Source organism: Myxocyprinus asiaticus, chromosome 38 (assembly GCF_019703515.2).
Source record: "Myxocyprinus asiaticus isolate MX2 ecotype Aquarium Trade chromosome 38, UBuf_Myxa_2, whole genome shotgun sequence".
Classification (NCBI taxonomy): Eukaryota; Metazoa; Chordata; class Actinopteri; order Cypriniformes; family Catostomidae; genus Myxocyprinus; species Myxocyprinus asiaticus.
In genome coordinates, this window is record NC_059381.1 from 40,306,441 (window position 1) to 40,320,167 (window position 13,727).

At 48.4% G+C, this 13,727-nt stretch overlaps 1 protein-coding gene across 1 annotated transcript in view; it reads left to right on the forward strand.

Moving 5' to 3' along the window:
- Positions 1–13,727, forward strand: part of LOC127428789 (long-chain-fatty-acid--CoA ligase 6-like) — a 56,013-nt gene that overhangs the window by 6,878 nt on the left and 35,408 nt on the right. Inside the window, exons 2-3 of the mRNA XM_051677384.1 lie at positions 2,931–3,045; positions 9,193–9,257. Coding sequence (XP_051533344.1) covers positions 2,931–3,045; positions 9,193–9,257 — 180 coding nt within the window. The remainder of the gene's footprint in view (positions 1–2,930; positions 3,046–9,192; positions 9,258–13,727) is intronic.

Genomic DNA, 13,727 nt, shown 5'->3' on the forward strand with positions numbered 1-13,727 from the left:
ATCAAGTCTACATCTAGAGATGCAAGGGTGTACCTTATGCAATTCAAGATTTTACATAGAGTCTATTGGACCCCCTCTAGATTGTATAGGCTTGGTCTTAAAGACACACCCACCTGCTGGCGATGTCGATCAGAAGATGGAGACTCAACCCATGTCTTTTGGGGATGTGTTAAGATCCAAGAATTTTGGTTGAAGATTCAGAGTTTTATGTGTGAGGTATTGGGCTCTCAAATTGTATTTTGCCCCAGACTCTGTATTTTAGGTGATGGGGCGGTCATTAATATGGCGAATGAGCACATAAAAAACTGGGTCATAACTAGCGTTATGATTGCCAGGCAGATAATTTTAAGGGGTTGGAAGTCAGCTGGAGCGCTCCAATTTCAGGAGTGGTGTTCGGAGATGGGCAGGGTGGCAGCTTTTGAAGAGGGGTCATCCAGAAAACTGGGGAATTTAGACTTGTTTGTGGGGAAATGGGGCAACTATCTGGCTTTTTTGGAGGGCTCTTGGGGAGGGAGAGTGGAGAGAGAGGTGTAGTGAATGTGTGTGATTTTTGTTTTGTTTTGTTTGTTTGTGTGTCTATAATTATGTGACCACTGGGGTGTTGTTGGGGGTCGGGCTGGCATTGGGGATTGGGGGCAATAGTGAGGGAAAAATATTGATTCTGTTTGTATATGTTTTGCTTTTCTTTGTTTAACTCTTTAAAATTTAATCACAAAGAGTAAGATGATCTTTTTTATTAAGCTATCAACATTCCATTTTAAATTCAGTTTAATTTTGAAATAGGTTATATTTTTTCAAAACATTTCAAACACGTTTGTCTTTCTTTTTAAAACATATTGTGAACACATACTTTGCAACACATTCTTACCACATTCAAGCAATTGGGAAACTGTTAAAATTAGCCTTCTAAACAGAATCCTCCACAGCCAAAAAACTAAAAGTATTCTCAATAGCCCTAAAACCAAAGAGCCAACAAAATCAGACATAGAACGAAATCAGCACGATGGACAGCTCTATTTTCTAATCACTGAACAGATAACCCTCAACGGTCAAATAACTAAACTTGAAACATGTTCATTAACAGCCACAGGCTACTAATGTTATCTCAATTGAATAAGAGCTATATTGGAGATTTCAGGCTACAACATCAACATCAGGCATCAAACAACATCAGCAAGATGGACAACGCTGTTTTGTCACGGTATAAAATGCATAAAAATCACTTCCATATAGGCCTACGTTAAGCAAAGCAAAAAAAAAAAAAAAAAAAAAATCTGATTGCCGATTTTGCCTCTTCATTTTCATCGCCCCTACATCAGTGGGAACAATGAGTCCGACTTTTTGATGTGCACAGGTGATCGATGCGGGGCTGCACGGTAGAAAGGTATAAACGTAAATCGTCCTCCACCTGCAGCCTTGATCGGTATTTGCTTTTAAGCAGGGTCAAAGCGGAAAACCCGCACTCACATAAGTAAGTGGAGGTGAAGGGAATCTGCCTCCTCTACTGTAGACTTTTGTATTGTAGACACTACAAAGCGATCAATTTTGCAACACGCATATGCATAACACGCACTTTAACACGCAAGCTAGCAGGACAGATGTGTACAGACGTGAACAGTTAATGTTTTTTTCCCCCGCGCTGCGCCTCCCCTAGGGCTCTCTGGCGCCCCCCAGGGGAGGCGTGCCTCACCAATTGAAAACCTCTGGTCAAGGGGATTTTTGGACACTTTAAAAAGGCTTAAATGATGTCTTAGCAGGGCTTTTCGATGGAAGAATAATAATGGTCACCAAGCTGTAAGGTCGTTCCAAACAGAATTTCCAAAAACAATGACCAAATGACCACTATTTTTTGAGCCCCACACCTTTCAGCACTTCAAAAGAAATTCATCAAAAGAAAATTGGCCCCGGGGCCCTTGCTAGTCATAATCCGTTCCTGTGTACATGTCCCTATAGCCTCTCTACCCTGTAAAAACCTGCAGTGTCCTCAGATGGCAAGGGAGAGATTTCACTTTGTTTGTGTTATTCTAATGCTGTCTGTATCTGCAGGTTTAGAACAACCTCATGTAAGACATTTCAAGCACATCCTACATAGTCTAGTCTAATGCAAATATACATGCAAATGTAAACATGTATCTGACAACCAATTTGACAATACTTTTTTCACACAATTATTAAAACTTGATTAATTCATCATCTTTATAGAACTTCGAAAGATGTTTCTGTGTGCAGCTCTGTCTTTAGATTTTGGTTTCATAAACCTACACGTACAGCACAAATGACCAGAGTTGGAGTCAAGACCAGACCCTCCCCGACCCAGACCACTACCAGACCCCTTAACATCCAGACCCAGACCAATAGCAGATCCTCTAAGACCCAGACCAAAACTAGACCAACTATAACCCAGACCCGGTCCAAGACTAGACCTTTGAAGGCCCAGATCCAGAACAAGACCTGATGGTACAAGAACTAGGCTGTCAATTTTAATTAACTCAATAGAGGTGAAATGGTGAATTTATTGTACCATTAATTTAAAAAACAGAGAGCATTTTGAACAGTGACTAAATGGCTGTTCAGAGCCATTGGATTTTTGTGAAATCTCCTTAACTGTGAAGATACTGCACCAGCTAGTGGTTGAGGGAATTATCACCTTTAGTACGCTGAAGTTAGACTGCGGTCTTGTCTGACACGAAAATCCGGACCAGACCAAGACTTTAAGTTCTGATACCTAGACCAAAAGTGAATATAATGAGACCCAGACCAAAACTGTGTTTATGTGGTCTTGAAGGGTCTCAAGACCAAGATTTCAATTCTGCAAATTACCTTGATGTGTTTTAACTGTGGAGGGCTGCACATCTATTTGTTGAAGACTTTGTTCACCGTTTTAAGTCCAGTATTCTATTTCAACTTTTCTTTCCCTCATCTTTTTCCAGATGGAAGATGGTGCTCACAAGTCCATGATAAGCAACAGCTCCAAGCTGCTCTCATACTACCATGAAGACGCCAAGACAATGTATGAGGTGTTCCAGCGAGGGCTGCATATAACTGGTGAGTGTCAGTCAAACACAAAGGGAACACTTGGATCTTTACCTTTCAAATCCAGATTGGTGTTGTATGCTGTGAAGAGCTGCTTAGACACTTTTTTCACATATTATTTGAAATTCAAGCCTTGACTATTCACTGACCTTAATCCATTCACTGTCTGAAGCATAGTACACACTAAAATGGCAAGAGCTGGCTGGAAATCAACAGTTTCAATTTGATTTGCTGGCAGTAGCATCATTAAAGAAGTCAGTGTGCACAGGTTATTATCAGTACTCTAGGAAGCAAAGTTGTGTTTACAAGGTATCTGTACAGTGATTTAATGAGCATTTCTGAGGAATAACTAATTGCTGGAAGTTTGAGAGGTTCATAAAATCAACCTTTCAAAATACTAGTTCCCTATCTGTCACTCACTCGACGTTGTGTCGATGTAGTGACACTAGGGGTCACTCTTGGGAGCCCGAGACACCTCTGGTCTTTGATAAAAGGCCAATGAAAATTGGCGAGTGGTATTTGCATGCCACTCCCCTGGTCATACGGGTATAAAAGGAGCTGGTATGCAACCACTCATTCAGATTTTCTCTTCGGAGCCGAACGGTCATGCTCACTGAGCTGAATATTGTTCATTCACCTCTGCTGGATCTGACGGCGCATTTCAGCGGCTTCTCCCCCCTCTGCACTGGTGCACTGCAGAGAATACTCCTAGGCGCTTCAGCAGAAATAAAAGAGTATATTTCTCTAAAAGAGCGGCACACACGGAACGTCTTTTTAAAGATGCGTCTTTCTACAGATGCTTTTCCGATTGTGTGTTATTCCTGGTTGTGCTCGTTATCTCTCGCCTTCTGACGGTCACGATCACTGTCTTTCGTGTCTGGGCACTGCTCACGCGGAGACAACATTCGTGGATGGTCATGTTCTCATTGCGAGAATATGTCCATGGCAACGTTGCGATCGCGGCTTACCTTCGTAAGAAAGCAAACCACCCCAGAGGCTCCCCGCCTCGGTCCTTTTACCCACGGGTATGAGCCCAGCGCGGCTAGCACTGGGAGCGATTTGGGGACCCCAATGGGACTGCCTCCGCCGGGTATACCCCCGCGGACCTCCCATTCCCCAGCATGCTCGTCTGCCCCCGATCGGGCTTCCGGATGTGTCCGCCGGCTCGTCTCACGGCGAGTTTGACCTCTTATTCGGAGCCTGCAAAAGTGATGAGCTCTCGAGCGCAGCATTGGAGAGCGGGCTCGTCCAGTCGGAAGCCTCAGCTGGGCTGCCCCCTTCGAGGACGATTGCCCAGTCACAGGCTGACGTGGAGATGATGACATGCTTTCCCGGGCAGCCTGGGAAAGGTTCCTGGGCTCGCAGTGCTACTCAAAGCCACGCCCCGCCCCCGTTCCTTTCTTCCCGGAAGTGCACGAAGAGCTGACAAGGTCGCGGGAGGCACTTTTTACTGACCGGTCCCGATCTTTTCAGCTTCCCCGCCCTCACTACCCTCGATGGTGGGGCGGCCAAGGGCTATTCAGCAATCCCCCGGTGGATAAAGGCGCTGGCGGTGCACCTATGCCCGCAGAGCACCGCCACCTGGCGCGGGTGCCCAAAGTCCCCGTCCAAGGCCTGTAGGTTTATGTCGTCTCTGACGGCCAAGGCCTACGGTGCCACTGGACAAGCCGCCTCCGCCCTGCACGCCATGGCTCTCCTGCAAATCCGCCAAGGCACTAAAGGAACTGCACGAGGGTAGTTCCGCCCCGGGATTGATACAGGAACTGCGCTCAGTGACCGACCTCGCTCTCCGAGCAACGGAGGTCACAGCGCGGTCTCTCCGGCAGACGATGGCCACACTAGTGGTCCAGGAGTGCCATCTTTGGCTCAACCTGGTCGAGATGGGTGAGGCCGACAAGACACGATTCCTTGCTACCCCCATTTCCCAGGCGGGCCTATCCAGCGACACCGTCGAGGACTTTGCCCAGCAGTTTTCGATGGTGGAGCAGTAGATGGATGCTAGCCGGCTTATCCTGCCCCAGCAAAGCTCAAGATCCCGCACCCCATCTACTCATCGCCAAGGGCGTCCCCCTGCGGTGACTGCACCGGCTCTGCCGCAGCCCGCCCCTTCGGCCTGGCCCCGGCGTGGAGCCCACTGCAGGAAGCAGACGCCATCCGTCTCGCGGCCGCCCAGAACCCATGAAAGGCTTTAAAGCGCCCTTGAGACGGGCGACCCAGGGACAACGAAACCCGCTGCTCTGGAGCTGGTAAGCAGATCTCTCCATCTTTTTGTTACCTTTTGCATTTAATTGCGCTGCATGCCCAAGTGGCTGCAGTACTCAAGAGCTCAGCAAGAGCGGTTTCCTTGTTCCCTGGGTCACATATCCAGTGTGCACAGCTGTCATCATGACCACCGTCCACCACTCTATTTGGCAGGTTTGGCGCTCCAGCCCTCGAGCGCCCAGCTGTGGCACAAATCCGCCCCCGATGTGACCGTCTCCACGGGTCACGAGAACAGGCCTCTTCCTCCCCTGTTCCGGGGGTGGTCACAAGGAGCCAGGTAAGTGCTTTGATGTCCTTAGACTCAGCACGGCCACGACGTGGTGTGGCACCTCGAGCTCCGCCCGCCACGAGGCCCCACCTGCCGGTATGTCCGATGACGTTGTCCATTTGGTCCCCCTTGCGCGGAACTTGGACGCATGGCTTGCGCTTTCCAATTCGTCGCGAGGGCTGGTCCAGACCGTCCGACTCGGCTGCGCGATTCACTTCGCCGGGCATCCGCCCAGGTTCAGCGGTGTCCACTTCACCTTGGTGGAGGACGAAAACGCTGCTACCTTGCGTGGAAATCACTAACCTCCTACGGAAGAGCACGATAGAACCTGTCCCTCCAGCCGAGATGAAGAAGGGGTTTTTCAGCCCCTACTTCATCATACCGAAAAAAGGCGGTGGGTTGCGGCCAATCTTGGACCTGTGAGTTCTGAACTAGGCTTTACACGGACTCCCGTTCAAGATGCTGACGCAAAAATGCATTCTGGCGAGCGTCCGGCATCAAGATTGGTTTGAGGCGGTAGACCTGAAGGATGCGTACTTCCATGTCTCGATCCTTCCTCGACACGGACCCTTCCTGCGGTTTGCATCCGAGAGTCAGGCGTATCAGTACAAAGTCCTCCCGTTCGGCCTGTCCCTGTCTCCTCGTGTCTTTACGAAGGTTGCAGAGGCTGCCCTTGCCCCATTAAGGGAGGTGGGCATTCGCATTCTCAACTATCTCGACGACTGGCTAATCCTAGCTCATTCTCGAGACATGTTGTGCGCATACAGGGACCTGGTGCTCTCACACCTCAGCCGACTAGGGCTTCGGGTCAACTGGGAAAAGAGCAAGCTCCTCCCGGTTCAGAGCATCTCTTTTCTCGGTTTGAAGTTGGACTCAGTCTCCTTGACGGCTTGCCTTACGAACGAGCGCGCCCAGTCGGTGCTGGCCTGTTTGAAGGTGTTCAAACAGAAAACAGCGGCTCCACTGAAACTTTTTCAGAGGCTCCTGGGGCATATGGCATCCTCGGGGGGGCCACCCCGCTCAGGTTGATGCATATGAGACTGCTTCAGCACTGGCTCCAGACTCGAGTCCCGAGGTGGGCATGGCGCCACGGGACACATCACGTGGTCATCACGCCGGTCTGTCACCGTCTTTTCAGCCCTTGGACCGACCTCTCGTTTCTATGGGCAGGTGTTCCTCTAGAACTGGTCTCCAGCCGCGTCATGGTCATGACAGACGCCTCCAAAACGGGCTGGGGCGCTGTTTGCAACGGGTACACAGCCGCCGGCCTCTGGACGGGTCCGCAACTGCATTGGCACATTACTGCCTCGAGTTGTTGGCAATTCTGCTCACCCTGTGGAGGTTTCGGCCATTGATCCAGGGCAAGCACGTGTTAGTTCAGACAGACAACACGACATCGGTAGCATATGTCAATCGACAAGGCGGTCTGCGCTCTCGTTGTATGTCACAACTCCCCGCCATCTCCTCCTCTGGAGTCAGCACCACTTCAAGTCGCTGCAAGCCACTCACATCCCGGGCAACCTCAACACTACAGCGGACGCGCTGTCACGACAGGTTACCCTCAGGGGAGAGTGGAGACTCCACCTTCAGGTGGTCCAGCTGCTTTGGAGTCGATTCGACAGGCACAGGTGCACCTGTTCGCCTCCCAAGAATCCTCCCCACTGCCCGCTCTGGTACGCCCTGACCGAGGCCCGCCTCAGCATAGACGCGCTGGCACACAGCTGGCCCCCTGGCATGCGCAAATATGCATTTCCCCCAGTGAGCCTGCTTGCACAGACCCTGTGCAAGGTCAGGGAGGATGAGGAGCAGGTCATCCTGGTAGCACCCTACTGGCCCACCCAGATGTGGTGCTCGGACCTCACGCTCCTCGCAACAGCTCCCCCCTGGCAAATTCCCCTGAGGAAGGACCTTCTTTCTCAGGGACGGGGCATCATCTGGCACCCATGCCCAGACCTCTGGCATCTCCATGTCTGGCCCCTGGATGGTGGTAGACACGATCACTCAGGCTAGGGCCCCCTCTATGAGGCGCCTGTATGCCTTTAAGTGGCGTCTGTTCGCTATGTGTTCTTCCCGTCGGGAAGACCCCCAGAAATGCACAGTCGGATCAGTGCTTTCCTTTGTGCAGGAGAGGTTGGAAGGGAGGCTGTCCCCTTCCACCTTGATGGTGTACGTTGCCGCCATAGCAGCACACCACGACGCAGTCGACGGTAAGTCCTTAGGGAAGCATGACCTGATCATCAGGTTCCTAAGAGGCGCCAGGAGGCTGAATCCCTCCAGACCGCACCTCGTTCCCTCATTGATCTCTCTGTAGTTCTTCAGGGTCTACAGAGAGCCCCCTTTGAGCCTTTGCAGTCAGCTGAGCATAAGGCACTCTCCTTGAAGACTGCCCTCCTGACTGCGCTCACTTCCATCAAGAGGGTAGGTGACCTGCAAGTGTTCTCTGTCAGCGAAACGTGCCTGGAGTTCGGTCCAGGTAACTCTCACGTGATCCTGAGACCCTGACCGGGTTATGTGCCCAAGGTTCCCACCACCCCTTTAGGGACCATGTGGTGAACCTGCAAGCGCTGCCCCAGGAGGAGGCAGACCCAGCCCTGTCGTCGCTGTGTCCGGTGCACGCTTTACGCATCTATTTGGATCGCACGCAGAGCTTTAGAATCTCTGAGCAACTCTTTGTCTGCTTTGGTGCACAGCGGAAAGGAAGCACTGTCTCCAAGCAGAGGATCGCCCACTGGCTCATTGATGCTATAACTATGGCATATGTCGCCTAGGACATGCCGCCCCCTGTAGGGCTACAAGCCCATTCTACCAGGGGTGTAGTGGCTCCCTGGGCCCTGGCCAGGGGTGCCTCTCTAACAGACATTTGCAGAGCAGGGGGCTGGGCAACACCCAAGGTTCTACAACCTCCGGGTGGAACCAGTCTGCCCACCACATACCGCCAGTTCACGTAACACAGTTCAGCCAGTTGTGGCATTTCGTATAGGGACCCCTAATGTCACTACATCGACACAGCGCCGGGTGAGTGACGGATAGGGAATGTCATGGTTACTTGTGTAACCTCCATTCCCTGATGGAGGGAACGAGACGTTGTTTCCCTCCTGCCACAACGCTGAACTACCCGCTGAAATGGCTGGACCTTATATCGGCTCCTCAGCTTAAACCTGAATGAGTGGTTGCATACCAGCTCCTTTTATACCCGTATGTCCAGGGGCAGTGGCATGCAAATACCACTCGCCAATTTTCATTGGCCTTTTATCAAAGACCAGAGGTGTCTCAGGCTCGCAAGAGTGACCCCTAGTGTCACTACATCGACACAACATCTCATTCCCTCCATCAGGGAACGGAGGTTACACAAGTAACCATGACGTTTGGTTTGAGGCACTTACAGTAATAGCAAGTATAAGGGAACACACCTTGTGCACAACTTTGTTTTCAAAGTTATATCCCATTTCAGATAAACCCACCTCTAAATGTCCAGTAAAAAAGTGAACTTTGGTCAGGCACTTTACATGTCAGTTAGTCAGTCACTTTTTTAAGTGCTCGGTTCTTGGTCAGAATAAGCTGCTGAGTGGACCAAACTGTATGCTGATCTGTTTTTGATATCTCGCTGACACATTTTATATTTTGATCAGGTGATGGGCCATTTTTAGGCTCCAGACTCCCCAGTCAGCCCTACAAATGGCTGTCTTACAAAGAGGTGAGTATAGAAATTAAGTATAGCATTTCTAATGACATTTATGCATTTAGCTGACACTTTTTTCCAGTGCATTCAGGATGTGATCCCTGGTTATCAAACCCACAGCCTTGGTATTGTTAGCAACCATGTGTTTCCAGTTGGTCAAAGGATGGACTACATTCTCTTAAAATGGAATACATAGTCAATAAATTAAATGCCAACTAAAGCATTCATCAGCCAAATAACAAAAGACAATGCATCTGTGTGCACTTCGGCAGTTAATTCAGGATGGACTTAGTAACACACTTTTTAATGGGGATAGCTTGCCCAATTAGTTGCAGCAGAGTTAGACAGAGACTCACAACGTGGCTGGTATTCCACAGGTGGCATTTATTTGCAACCTCACATGAAATTTACAGTTAGTGAGCACACATCTTTCAACAGCATTACTTCATAAACAAAACAACTCAAAAAGAGCAACAGAAATGGGAAAGGTTCCTGTGCCCTGAAGACATGCGGTGTGCACAGCTTGTGTTCACTATGTAGACTGAGCACTCAACGAAAAAGGAAACAATTAAAGAGCTCACTGCTCTTATAGGGGCAGTACCAAATTCTACCTGTTACAGATTTCCCCCTGCTAAATAATGGCTGACCTCAGCTGTACACAACCAAGGAACAGGCCTAAACTTAACAACCATTCATACAAGTTACAGTTGAAAATCTACTAGGGTAGAGGAATAAATATTGCACAAACAGTAAAGGCATACATGTCAGTACAGTGTACAGTAGTTTAACAAAACAAAACACATGACTGTGTGATGCAAATATAGAATATTTTTTTTTTACAAATCAAACAACTCTTGAACATTTGTTAATAAACATCAACAATGAACACCAACATTACTGTGCCATTTGTCTTAATTTCAAGTCAATCTTTTGCACATGGTAGGGGTTAGTCCACCTATTGACCGTCCAGTCAGGAGTAATTAGAGGGATCCGTCTTGGGCTTAGTGCGTAACGGTCAGTACCCTGGACAGAGTCAGTAGAGACTAGTTCATGAGTATCAGTGTCAGGTATCATGTCACAGGAATCATAGTCTATAACAATATCAGTACCATCAGGTGTCATTTCAAGTGAATGTTCAGGTATGTGTTTATTTGAGAGTTCATGTGAATTTTCATTTCAGAGTTCATGTGAGCAGTCTTCACTTACACTAGGGTCAGCATTTACAGATTCTCCTTTGTCGGTCTGAAAACTGACATCTCTATTCAGTGAAAGTGGCTCATCGTCATCATCATGGAAAATTTTCTTGGACAAGGCTGTATCCCAGGAGTGAAATGGCTGTAGATTTAATACATGAAACATGCCAGCATCTTCACAAGTGTCTATTTCTGAGAGTCTGTAATTAATAGGGTGACCAGATTCCTGCTTGTTGAAAACGGGACAGCCCCCTCCCAGCAAAAATTAAATTGACATATCCTTGTAACAATCCGCTTCACTAGCATAGCTCCACGAGAAATAAGGGACTTATCTTTCCTCCTGTGAATGAATGTTAAAACGTACAAAGAAGAAGACCAGACACAAGCAGTACGAAAAATCCAAGGCGTATTAAACACGTAAATACCATCAAACAAACAGTGATCACAACAATTACCAATATCGTACACAAAGTGCGAGGGTGTGTGTGTGTGTGTGTGTGTGTGTGAAGCTTTCCAAAGTCCCAGTGCACAATATATACAAGGTGAGTTAGTTTCGGTCTTACCGTAATGACAGTTTATGTCCCGGGAGCACGAATTGCACGGTTTATTGCACCTCAGTCTTAGGGTAGGGGAGGAGGATTTATGCATTTAATTGCCTGTGGGAAGAAACTGTTCTTTAATCTGTTGGTTTTGGTCCTGAATAATCTGTATCTCTTCCCAGAGGGCAGAGGAGAGAACAGGTGATGTCCGGGGTGAGTGTGGTACATTGCAATGCAACTGGCTTTCTTTTGGAGTCAGCCAGTGTAAATGTCTCTGAGGGGAGGTAGTGCCATACCAATGACACGCTCTGCCGCCCTTACCACCTGCCGCAGGTCCTTCCTATTCTCCTCTGTGCAGCTGGTGAACCACACTGTGCAGCAGTAGGTTAGGAGGCTCTCTATAGCTGCTCGATAGAAGTTGGTCAGCAGGTTATGATGAAGGTGAACGTGTTTTAACTTCCTAAGGAAGTAAAGCCTCTGTTGGGCCTTCCTCACCTGATGAGAGATGTGTGTGGTCCAGGTGAGGTCAGCTGAGATGTGCACACCAAGGAACTTAAAGCTCTCTACCCTCTCCACCTCCTCACCATGTATATAGAAGGAAGAGTGCTCAATGCGCTTCGATTTTCTAAAGTCCACTATCAGTTCCTTGGTTTTTGTAATGTTTAAGTCCAGGTTATTGAAAGAACATCATTCTATCATATGCTGAACCTCCTTCCTGTAGGCCATCTCATTGTTGTCCGATATCAGCCCTACTGTGGTGGTATCATCAGCAAATTTGACTATGGTGTTAGTAGATTGAATAGGTAAGCAGTCAAGGGTAAAGAGGGAGTAGAGGAGGGGGCTGAGGACACACCCCTGGGGTGTGCCAGTGTTCAGGATGAGAGTAGATGATGTGTCATCTCCCACCCTGATGTTCTGGGGTCTGTTACTGAGAAAGTCCAGAATCCATGTGCACAGTGAACTGCCTAAGTGCAAGTTGCTCAGATTTTGAACCAGTTTATGGGGAATAACTGTATTAAAAGCTGAACTGAAATCCACAAACAGCATTCTTACATAGGTGTTTTCCTGGTCCAGGTGTGTAAGCTGTATGGAGAGCTATGATGACTGCATCCTCTGTCCATCCGTTTACTCGATATGCAAACTGATGTTGGTCAAGGTCAGCAGGGATGGCAGCTTTAATGTGAGAAAGGATGAGTCACTCAAAACATTTGGTGATAATGGGAGTTAGAGCAACTGGGCGATAGTCATTAAGGCAGTTCACTGTACTATTCTTTGGTACCGGAATAACTGTAGCTGACTTAAGGCAGGTGGGAACTTCAGACTTTAGTAGCGAGAAGTTAAAAATGGTAGTAAATACCTCTGCTAACTGGTCTGCACATGCCTTGAGGATCCTTCCGGTAACTCTATCTGGACCAGCTGCTTTCCTCGCGTTGAATCTGCATAGGGTAGATCTGACCTGACCTGATGTTGGTACAGCTAAATGGGATCGTCCTTTCCTGGTAGTACAGGATGAATGCTGGCTTCTCTGTCCCGGTGGTCGAAACGAGAGAAAAAAAAAAGTTCAGAGTGTCTGTCAGTGTGCTGTCTGTGGAATTTGTGACTGTTTAGCTGCCCTTGTAGCCAGTGTGAGACTTTATTCCCTGCCACATACATCTGTAGTTATTACTAGTAAAGTGTTCCTCTATGGGCTGCTTGTACCTGTGCTTGGCCTCTCTGATGCCCCTCCTCAGGCTTCTCTGTGCCTCTTTATAGGCTTGCAGGTCCCCAGATTTAAATGCTGAATCCCGTGCTCTTGGCAGGGCCCTCACCTAGCTGTTGAACCACGGTTTCTGGTTAGGGAACACTTTAACAGCTTTTGTTTCAGACACATTCTCAGCACAAACGTTTATATATGACAGGACAGCTGATGTGTGCCCCTCCAGGTCTGTCCCTTCAGCAAAAATTCCCCAGTCCGTGTCTTCGAAGCAGTCCTACGGGGCTGAGGTGGCTCCCTTAGTCCATATTTTGACTGTCTTCATGACTGGTCACTGTCTGCAGCTGAATGGTACATATGCTGGAATTAGGGACAGAGACAGATGATCTGAGAGCCCCAGATGTGGCAGATGGCTGGCTTTATAGGCATGTGGAATGTTGCAGTAGACTTGATCTAACGTGTTCTTTCCTCTTGTTGGGAAGTTTACATACTTATGGAATCTGGGCAGAACAGACTTCAAGTTGGCATGATTAAAGTCCCCTGCTACTATAACACTGCTGTCTGGTTGTGCCGACAGATACTGGCTAATTGAGTGGTGTAGCTTCTCCATAGCTTTACATAGCGTTAGCTTGCGGTGGTGCGTATACAGCTGTTATAGCAACCGAAGTAAACTCCCTAGGCAAGTAGAAAGTTCAGCACTGTAACATTACGTACTCAATATCCAAGGAGCAGTGACTAACTTTGATTATTGCATCTACACACCAGCTGTTGTTTGTGTAAATACAAAGTCCCCCTCCTCTGCTCTTACCAGAATGATGAGTCCTATCTGCTCTGAAGAGGGCATGACCCGCCAGCTCGATAGCACCGGAGGGTGTCTCTGCTATGATCATCACGCAGTAATCCAAACTAAGCGAAGTAATCCGCAGTCGTAACTCGTCCATTTTGTTGTGAAGCGACCAGGTGTTGGCAAAAAAAAAAACACTTGGAATGGCCGGTTTGTAGGGGTTAGCCTTTAGCTTAGCTTGTAACCCCCCTCTCTTGCCCCTCTTCTGTGCCTCCG